The sequence below is a fragment of the Microplitis mediator genome, chromosome 8, assembly GCF_029852145.1.
Source record: "Microplitis mediator isolate UGA2020A chromosome 8, iyMicMedi2.1, whole genome shotgun sequence".
Classification (NCBI taxonomy): domain Eukaryota; kingdom Metazoa; phylum Arthropoda; class Insecta; order Hymenoptera; family Braconidae; genus Microplitis; species Microplitis mediator.
This window is the reverse complement of record NC_079976.1, coordinates 9,181,047-9,192,426: the sequence shown is the minus strand read 5'-3', so window position 1 is coordinate 9,192,426 and position 11,380 is coordinate 9,181,047. Positions and strand designations below refer to the sequence as shown.

Below are 11,380 nucleotides of genomic sequence, written 5' to 3'. Positions count from 1 at the left end.
GACCCAATAGTTTATGTTTTCTCTAATTACTTAGATTTTAATTCATTTCTATTTGTATTTCCAAAAATAGATTTAATTAATTTGACACATGTCAAAAAACAGCCTAAAAACTGATTTCTTATGGATGTCACAAAGGCAAGTGTGCTACTTAGAACATTATTAATTAAAAATATCATTGGATCCATTGCTTCAAACAATTTAATTCTTTAATAAAAATGAATGATCTAGGTGATCAACTAAAGACGTTTAAATAAATTTTAAAAACACATTGAACTTTAATATTTCAAATTTCGCGCAAAGATGGTGCTGCCACAGCGCGCCTGCTCCAGTCTGCTGCTGAGCTGCAGCACACTCCGGAATACACTTTTTATATCTATTTTTCAAATTTAAACTTCGTAAAAGTATATTAATAATTTACTAAAATATTGTTATACTAATAATTACATAAATAACGATCAATTTATTAATTAGTGAATAATAAATTGACTAACGTAGTGTTAGTAATTAAAAATATAATAATAACAATAATAATACAACCCGCCGTTGTCGCCAAGCGCCGCCATTTTGCCGATACGGTTTACTCTTAAACTCACAATAGGACGCGTCTCTTTACGATACACCCTCATCAATTCGCTCTTGTCGGCATCATTTTAACCTTATATATTATTATTATACATATATATATATATTTATTTATTTAATTAAATAAATTATTAACGTATAAGTATTTTTTAGACTTAATTATGATCAAGGCCGACGAGTAAGTACAGTAAATATATTTTTTATATTATTTATATATTTTGAGTTGTAAATATTCCGGCATTTTTTTTTTCTTTTTCTTTTGTTTTACCAATTTCTCATTATTGATTAATTATTGCTTATTTTTAATTGAATTATTTTATTATCACGATTTATTTATAATAAAGTTTTAAAAAATGAATTCTTTATTAGATATGATTCCGTAAGTGTGCGATGATAAGACAGTAAAGTAGATTATTTAAAATTTCAATTGATTATTTTAAATTTTCGTACCAGTGAAAGATTTTGGTGAAATTTTTAGTTGAAGATTTTAACGATACGTAAAACAAACAAATATTCGAGTATAATTTTTTATCTAAGGCTTCACATTGTCGTAATTTTTAAAAACTGTCAATTGATCTCACGATATCTTGTAATTTAATTTAAAAAATTTTTAAATAAATGATACTGAAGTTTCTCGACGTCTTGTAATTTTTTTATTTTTTTTAAAATGATAAATTATAAAAAAAAAATTTTAAGAACCTCAAAAAATTTTTCGTATTATGAATTAAAGATAAAAAAATTATGAGTGTGAATGTAGCAGACATCAGACAAATTATAAATTACTAATAAATAGAGTAAATAATTAATGAAATAAAATTTTTAAAAAATGCGCGTTTAAAAAATTTAAAAATTAATAAGTGCATTTTTTATAAATTTTATTTTTTCAATTATTTACTCTATTTACTTATAATTTTAAATTTGTCTGATGTCTGCTACATTCACACTCATAAAAATCTTTCTTGGTACGAAAATATATTTTGTTTTCAATTCATAGTAAAAAAATTTTTTTACCCCAAGAAATTATGTTTTTCTGTGTAGTTTTTTTAAATTTCTACATGTGCATTTTTTTAGTTTTTTTTTTTCTTGTAATTTATTTCTTGACAAAAATTCCAAAAATCCTAAATTGTCTACTAACTTCAGGATCATTAGAATAACATTTTTTTTAAAGAGTTTTTAAAAGTAATTAATTTTATTAATTAAATTTAGGTCGCAAAATCAAAATGATGATCGTGAACGCAGTCGTGAACGTGATAGAAATCGTCGTTCAGACCGTCAACGTTTAAATTCATCTAGTCGTGACCGGAGCCGAGAACGTAGTGGTGGTGGTGGTGGTGGCGGAGGCGGTTCAGGTGGACGTCGTATATCAGAACGTCGTATTTACGTATCAAATATTCCGTACGACTTTCGTTGGCAAGATCTCAAGGACTTATTTCGTACTGAAGTTGGCAAGGTTGCACACGTCGAGTTATTTACTGATGAAAACGAAAAACCACGTGGTTGTGGTATTGTTGAATTTGAGGACGCAGATAGTGTGAAAGTTGCTGTTGAAAAAATGCATCGATTTGATATCAAAGGACGTAAACTTGTTGTAAAAGAGGTACTTTTTTTTTGTTATTATGCATCTATATTTTCTCCAGTTGCTGTACTCATTAATTATGATTCATCTCAGCTGTGTCTATTTTTATAACAGGTCATATAAATTATGCATTCTACTTGAGTAACTAAAAATATTTATGCTATTATTTTGAGAATGATGAATCATTTTCAAAATATTTTTGTTCAATTTTTAAATACTATTTAAGTACTCGTATGAATATTTTAATATAAAATGTAAATTTTTTCTGATAATTTAATTTTATATACACAAAAATTTTAAAAAAGTGGGAGGTTATAACAGGGTGACCACAAACCGGGAAATGTCAGGGACTTTCGGAAGTATCTGGAAATTCGATTGTGACAGTTCAAAGTTTTAGGGATATTTAACAAATTGCAAATTTTGAAGTGATTTTCCCCAGGTTGTAACTCGAAGAAAAATGTTCGTACCACAAAAACAAGAAAAGTAAATTGTAGCTTCAAGTGTCTAGTTTTCAAATCTGGTCTTTAATGTTTTTTATTATGCACGGTATCGGAGTAATCCTAAGAAAACCATAAAAAAAAAGTTTTCAAATTTTCGTTGGTCCAAAAAACGGTCTACGGACTTCAATAAATTTTAATCGATTTTTTATTACTCCGGAAGCGTGCATAATAAAAAAAATTTCAAGACTAGATCAGGCAACTAAACACTTGAGGCTACAATTTACTTTTTTTGTTTTTGTTGTCCGACTATTTTCCTTCGAGTTACAGCCTGTTGACGATCACTTGAAAATTTTGAATTATTTTAATATCCCTCGATTTTGTGACTAGTGTATTTTGAATTTATTTTAATTATAAAATTTCTTACACGAAAAAAAAATCTGTGCTAACCACAATATTGTAGTAAAACATTGTAGTAGCGAATACTCCAATATGTAGTAAAGGATACTACATAAATAGTACTGATTTTACTACACGTGGTTTAGGTTATTCCGAGTTGGAGTTGGCATTTCTTTGCTCCAACTCGTAGTAATCTAAACTACAGCTGCTGTTGTAGCAACTGCATTTTTTTTTTCGTGTGTTAAATATATCAACTTACATATTTTTAATATGGAATAATCAAATGTAGGCCCTATTAATTTATTTTATGGACTTTTTTTCGTTTCTCGCACGATTTAATCATCAGATTCAATTATTATGTACCTGAAGACCGGAACGTTTTTCTCGCAACGAAAATGAAAATAATTTATATAATTTGACTCTAAAGGTGACTTGAGGGGTAGTTAGGGGTGTCCTACAATTTCCGGCTGACGTGCGAAACATTTCAAAAATCTAGGTCCAGTAGATTTTTCACTTTTCATTTCTTTTTTTTTTCATTTTCGATTCGCGAAAAACGTTCCGATCGTCAGGTGCATCAATTATTAACAATGAAAATATAATAAAAACTTTGAATGATACAAATAAACTTTCTGAATCATGGAAAAATGTGAAAAACTTTACTGGAAAACCGGGAAATATCCGGGAATTTTGAAATAATTTCTTTGTAGCCACCCTGTACACTGAATTATCATGTATCTATTTTGTTACAGGATTATGACGTAGAACGTGATAAATATGGACGCTTACAGTCATCACGTGACCATGATCGTTCCCGCGACGACCGTTTTCGTGATTCATCTCGTTCTAATGCCGGACGCGGAAGCTTAGCGAGCTCTGGTTCAGTTATGGGTGGCAACGGTGCTGATAAATTTGGAAATACCTATGGATTAAGCACACAATTTTTAGAGTCACTGGGAATAAATGGACCATTGGTAACACGTGTATTTGTAGCTAATTTAGATTACAAAGTCGATGAAAAAAAATTACTCGAAGTATTTAAACTTGCGGGTAAAGTACTTCATGTTGAATTGGGTAAAGATAAAGATGGAAAATCTCGTGGTTTTGGTGTAGTAGAATATGATCATCCAGTTGAATCAGTTCAAGCAATTTCAATGCTTCATAATCAACAGCTTTATGACAGAAGAATGACTGTAAGATTAGATCGTGCTAATGATCCAGATTTACCGCCAAAGCTACCTGAAGGTTTAAAATCAATTGGTATGGGATTGGGTGCTGGCGGTAACCGACTTATGGATGTTGCTAGAAATATTCCCAATATTACGGCGAATACTCCTGTTGTAAATCCAATTGCTGCACCAGTACTTGCCACCAGTGCATTTGGAGGTGGACTTAACAATGTTGTACCTGCTCAATTAGGTAAATATTTAAAACAATTTTGCACACCTCAATTGCGAAACCTGTAAGTGTGATTTACTGTCATTCGCTCTCGGTTCTTTCACTGACTTTAAATCCTTTTTACCTTCGTTGTAGTACACCAGAGTGTTTAAAGTTGTATACCGTTTTAAAGGAAATTTATTAAGGAACATTTAATTTGAAAAAATTGATTGAGTTTGAAGCTTCTAGTGCGTCAATTGTGATGTCCGGACTTGTAAAAACACAAAAACTTTCGAAAAACACGACTTACCGACTTAACTTTAGGTGCATTCGAAAATACTCTAGCTCTAGCTCTCGCTATATGGCAACACTTGGCTAGAGCTAGAGCTAGAGCGTTTTTGAATATACCCTTTTTTTATTATCTTTATATTTTTTATTACAAGAACCTTTTTAAAAATCACTATCTAAATCCTTTATGTTTAATTTTAATTAATTAGAAACTAAACTAATTATCCGTGAAAAATTTAACTGCCATTTTTATCTTTACTGTTATTAATTTTGTTTATTCTTTTTCTCCATCAACTACTGGCAGCAGCACTAACGTGGCAGTAGAATTTTGAAAAAAAGCGTCGTCTAAGACAAAAAAGCGGGATATTTAAAAAAAATATATTACGCTGAAAATAAGAAATTAATGATTAAAAATAAAATGAGCGATTGAGGTGGTGCACTTTTGAATGTTCCAATGTTTTTTTTTAATTGATGGTTTATTTTATTCTTTTTTCTTTCTAAAGCATCAGCATTAACAAATTCTAATGCAGCTGCACTCCAAGCAAGTTTAGCAAGTGGTCTAGGTGGTAACTTAACAACTTCATCACTTTTGAATTCATCATTGACCTCAGAATTGGCATCAAATTTGAACAATTTTACTAGTAATGTTGGTGGATTGTCAAGTTTGCAAGCGTCATTGGCGGCAAGCGGTCAAGGAAATAATTCATTTGGTCAACGTGGTCTTGGTAAACTTGATAGTGATGTTGGTGGTTTCGGTAATAATGCATTTGGTAATTCAAGCTACGGTGGCGGTAGTCGTGGTGATTTCGATGCATTTAATCGCGATGCTGACCGTCTTGCCAATGCCAGTGCAGTTTTTTCAGCAAATCAAAATCAACAGGCAAATTCTGTTAATCGTCAGTCAAGCAATGGATCAAGACCTATTTCAGATACTATTGTTATTGCTAATGTAATTATCTAACATTTAAATCTAATAGTTGTTTTATTTTATAATCTATTAATATTTTATTTTATTGTTTAAAATAGCTACCACCCAGTACAACGTGGCAAATGTTACGTGACAAATGTCAAGAAATTGGTGAAGTTAAATTTGCCGAAATGAGAGGTAATGATGTCGGCATGGTACGTTTCGGATCTGAATGGGATGCTGAGAGAGCTGTCTGTATCCTTTGATAATAATCAAATTCATATTACAAATGTTAATATAAATATATCTACTCTCTTTAAATGAATCGGTGAAATTTCACTGGTCGAACCAGTGAAACATTCCGGTGCAGTATATAAATATTAAGAAAATAGATTATAAATTAATAGTTTGGATTAATTTTATTTTAATATAAATGTATTTTAAAATACAAAGTGAAAAGTTGACGTTACTAACAAAATAATTCTTAATAATAATTATACTTTGTTTAAGGGTGTGCGAATCTTGTTAGAATCGAATAGTTAGATTTGGTTCAAGTCGAATATCGAATAGTTCAAAGCTGCGGATAGATCGAAATTTTTCCGAATCTTCGGTAAATAATATCAATGCATCTGAAAAATTTAGTATTTATGGCTTTCTTAAATTGAAAAACTATTATATTATTTTTATTTGTACCTGAAATAGTCTATATGATTATAAATTCAATGAACGTGAGATTTAAAAAAGTTCGAAATATTTGAATCTTTCGAACTACTCGGATCTTTTGAACTATTCGAATCTTCGAGGCGAATCTCGAATCGAATTGTTCGAAGTTTTGAGTATTCGCACACCCCTAATTTAATTTTAAATTATTTAATGATAAAGTAAAGTTTTGTTAGAGTATCATCATCCTTGATAATTGGCTTTAAATAATTCAATAATTGTTGAACATTAAATTTCAAAATATCACTCATGATTGAGATTAGTTCCAAACTATTAAATTAACTCCAAAGTTATTTATTTTTATACCCTGCAAAAATTTTTGCCATATAATAATTATTGTTACGTAAAACTTAGTTGAAATATCTCATAAAGATAATAAGTAAATATCATTTATTTATTGACATAAATTCACACTTATTTTCAGAACTTCTTACTTATTTACATTTTTTTTATTTATATATTTTTAGTTCACTGGTTGAAACCAGTAAGCCCGACAATCACTGATCCAATCAGTGAATTTCACTTGTTCAACCAGTGTAATTTCACTGACTCATTTTAAGACAGTATGGTATCATTAATTCCGAAAGGACTTTTTTTTTACGTCAAAAAGGCGTATAAAAATATGTCTTTTTGGAATTAGTAACGCAATATAGTAAAATAATATTTCCTTAACATAAAATATAGCAATGATGAATCGTTCACGTATTGATGGGCGAGCAATCGAGGTACGACTTTACTAATCTATATATACATATATATATATAACGTTAACATTATAATGTTAACTAGATTACACACGAAAGGTAATCACTTATATATATAATTCCATAACTTTTTTTTTTAATTTTTATAACTATAATTATCAATTAAATATAATGATTAACAAATAATCACAGACAAAAATAATAATAATAACACATCATTTATAACGATGAGTAATTGACGATAATTGAAGATTATTAACTAATTTGTAATTAATAGGGACTGTGTCGAAGGTTCAGTAATTTACTCATTATTTTATTCCATTGATTCCGTTGATTTTTATTGACTAGTATTGATTAGTATTCCATTACTCGTCTTATTTCTTTCTATTTCAGTCTAAATAATTTTCTACATCCAAGAAATATTAATTGATTTTTTTTTTTGTTTAATATTTCGATGCATTTAATTAATTGTTCATTATTACACTTATTTCTAATTACTTCAATTTGTGAGAGTAAAAAATATTTAAATATAGTAGACTGTAAGATACATAAATTTAAAAAAGCCTGTATTTTTTTTTCTTTTTTGTTCCTTTGTCAAACAAAAAAATAATTTATTGAGATTGTTGTTTGTGAATTTATCGTATCAATCTGACGTAATTACAAGAGGTTTAATTGAACAAGAAAAAAATATGGTAGTAATAAATATTTAATCACTATCTGTATGCTAAGAGGTGTCCGATTGTAATAAAAAAAAAATAATTTCGTATCATATTTGTTTGAAATTATCATCTGTTGTCGGTTGCAATCGATTGTATCGAATTTAAATTGTTCAATTTAATTTATTTATTATTTTCTGGGAATTTGTACTCGATGATATTTTATATTTCATATATTGATAATCGTCGATTTTTATAATAACTCCATGTGATTGATAAATAATTCAAATTCAATGTAAGGATGGGATTTATTTTTTTAATTCAACTCTTGGTGGTTTCAATATGAAAATTTATAAATCCAAGGAATCGATTTATATATCGCTCTGATTTTCAACTGTATAACAAAATAAAATTCAAGTGATCATCAACGAATTAATTTTATTAAATGATATTCAATGGAAATTGTGTGAAATTCAGCCCAGAAATTTCGATGATGACGATGATGATGATTTTTTGGGTTCAATTTTATAATTTTAAAGGCTCGGACATTTATTTGTGTTAATAATTTCATCAATTTCATCAATCAATTGATCGTGTATTGAGATAATAATTTATTCATCATCATCAACACCAGCGGCAACAACAAAGGATTCAATATATATATTGTATGTGTAGACTTTTCTTCGACAATTTAAGTTATTGGAGTTATTTGTATTTGTATCTATCGATTATCTGATGGAAGGATTGATTATCTTTATTTGACTATAGTTACTTAGCATCATTTGTTAATTATATTTAATGATAAAACTAAAAACAACGTTCTTGTGTAACCATATTTAGTGATTTTATTGATTTAATAAAAAGATGATATATCTGTCATATATTTATTCAATATGAATAAATTTAAATTGGTTGGTTTGATTTTATTATTTTTATTTATCTTAATGTTTGTCCTAAATAAGCTTTTAGTAAAATCCAATAAGAGTTTAAGTGATGCAGCAAGATCCAGTTAGTACCCATAGAGACAAGGACAGGGACAGGGACAGTAGAAATGGTGGCTGGGTTTTTTGGTCTCAAATTTTTACGATTTATTACTAATAGTCATATATTGGAAGTCGGTATCATCATTTTAATGGCCGATTTCTTCATGAGAGAGATAAACTAGAGTTTGTTATTCGGCAGAAAAAATTATTCCGGGTTTTAAATTTCAACGCTTGTCTTCCACAGACCAATCGGTCGCCTACTAAAGGGGTCTTATAGACCTAAATTTTACGTATGTACCTAAAAAATCTCAACAACTCTGTACTAATCAAAGTCGTTAGTTACTTATTATTTGTTAAAAGGTACACAAAAAAATAATTGTGGTTCTTCTAACTACAATATTGTAGTAGCGAGTACTCCAGTATGTAGTAAAGGATACTACATATATAGTACTGACATTACTACACGTGGTTAAGGTTATTCCAAGTTGGAGTTGGCATTTCTTCACTCCAATTTGTAGTAACCAAAACTACAGCTGCTGTTGTAGCAACTACAATTTTTTTTTTCCGTGTAACGTCAACTGATTTTCAATTCAATTTAATTCATGGACACACTGGAAATCTAAAATAGAGAGTCTTTAGAGTTTTTTAAAACCTTAACAGAGGGCTAAAAATTTCGTATTTTCAAAAATTCTAATTTGTCTCTGAGAAAAATTGTTTTAAAATTCTCATTTATTCTACAATTGCATCAAAGATGGTCCTGTTTATTTTTCCAAGTGTGAGAAAGAGGTCCGGTGGCGTTTCCCCTTAAGAGAATGCCAACTATTCCAATAGTACTCTTTATTGTATCTGCAATTAAAGTGTCGAATATTTAGTCACCGAAATATTTATTTTTAGGACTAAAATATTCAAGGGTTAGTTCTTAAACCAATGTGAAGAAAAAGAAATCTCAAGTTAACTAACAAGGACTTTGGTCGTAAAATAACTACGAGTAAAAAAAATCGGCTATTATGGCCGATTTTTCATGAAAGGGTTAAACTAGAGTTTGTTATTCGGCAGAAAAAATCATTCCGGGTTTTAAATTTCAACGCTTGTCTTCCACAGACCGATGGGTCGCTTACTATAGGGGTCCTATAGACCTAAATTTTACGTATGTACCTGAAAAATCTCTACTGCTTTCAACTCTGTACTAATAAAAGTCGTTGGTTATTTATTACTTGTTAAGAAAATGCAAAATATTCTAATAGTATTCTTATTGAATCTGCGATTAAAGCGTCGAATATTTAGTCACCGAAATATTTATCCTCAGGACAAAAATAATCAAGGGTTAGTTCTTGAACTAGTTTTAAAAAAAAAGAAATTTCAAGTTAACTAACGAGGACTTTAATCGTAGGATAACTATAAGTGAAGAAATCGGCCATTAGATAATTATTGAGACGATTCAGTTGAGAAAGTTAATCTGGTATATGAGAAAGTGGTGGTTTATTTCGCTTCTTTCATGGGTATTTTATTATTATTACTTTTATTTGCTAAATAAAATTTGATTTAATGATCATAATATAGTATATTTATATTTAATAATTTATCGTCTTTCGGAATTAGAAATTGTGTTAATTAATTTAATTATTGAACAAAGTACTATTGAGGTTCATTGTGATGATTGTATTATATCGATTGAGCCTATTATACTTGTTCTTTTACATCTTGTAACTTATTTCAATGGTAAGTTGGTTTTTTTCGATTTGTCACTCAACATTTATTCTGTATCTATATCTATTTATACAAGTGTGTTTATTCCGTTTATTGATACAGTACCACTGGATTGATTATATTGATATTATCACTTATGACGATTCATCACTTCGTTTCTAAGTCTATATACATGCATATATATCGTAGTATTATTCTATTATTCTATTAATGTTTCTCATGATCAGTACGGTAGTGTTATGTCGTATTAAATTTAAATAAATATTTAGGTTTCAGGTTTTAGTTATCAGAGGAGATAATAATTAAATTTAATTCATTTTTACCCTAGTAGCATTCTTAAGAAGTTTACGTAAATCTGTATCTTCAGTCTTCAGCAAGTCTGCATCATCAGTCTTGTACAAGTCTGAGGCAAGATACTTCAGTAAGATACGTTAGATAAATCTGTTAAGATGCATTAGCTCAGACATGCTGCAGAATTGCTTAAGATACCTGGACATGGCCACCTTTACTTCGTTACTTCATGAGCCGTCTATTCAGCATTAGTCTAGTAAATTCAGTGGCGCCCACTAAATATTATGTGATAATATTATTAATTTGTAGCACTTTAAATTTAAATGAGGACCACTGGGTCAGCTATAGGTACTGTGTGTTGAGCTTGGAGTGATTCGGAGAAAAAGAAACCCAATATCTTAAGCAATTCTGCAGCAACTCTGACCTAACATTGATATATAGTAGACATATTGGTTAAGAATTGCTGCAGACTGTTTCTACAGATTTCCGTAAGTTTTTAAGAAGATTCTTAAGCAAGACTTGATGAAATCTTTGGCAAGTATACTTATGAAATCCATCTTCTTCAAGTCTTGTTTAAATCTACCGTAAGAAACTTGCTGAAGGACATTCGTCAACTTGCTTAGACAGTGCTACTAAGGTATAATCAAATTAACCATAAACAGTTAACGTTTTACTATTAACAGCATTCTCAAATAATACCTTCCACTTGTTAGAAATATTCAATACTTTCAATTGTCATAACTGTATTAATTAATT

The 11,380-nt window shown here is 29.3% G+C and overlaps 1 protein-coding gene across 1 annotated transcript; it reads left to right on the top strand.

Moving 5' to 3' along the window:
• The first annotated feature begins 542 nt into the window (after positions 1-542).
• Positions 543-8,364, top strand: LOC130673408 (myelin expression factor 2). Its single transcript, XM_057478397.1, has 6 exons — positions 543-760; positions 1,789-2,179; positions 3,744-4,410; positions 5,160-5,605; positions 5,683-5,818; positions 6,968-8,364. Exons 1-6 carry the CDS (start codon positions 744-746, stop codon positions 7,021-7,023), a joined length of 1,713 nt encoding a protein of 570 aa, XP_057334380.1. The 5' UTR covers positions 543-743; the 3' UTR covers positions 7,024-8,364.
• The last annotated feature ends 3,016 nt before the right edge of the window (positions 8,365-11,380 follow it).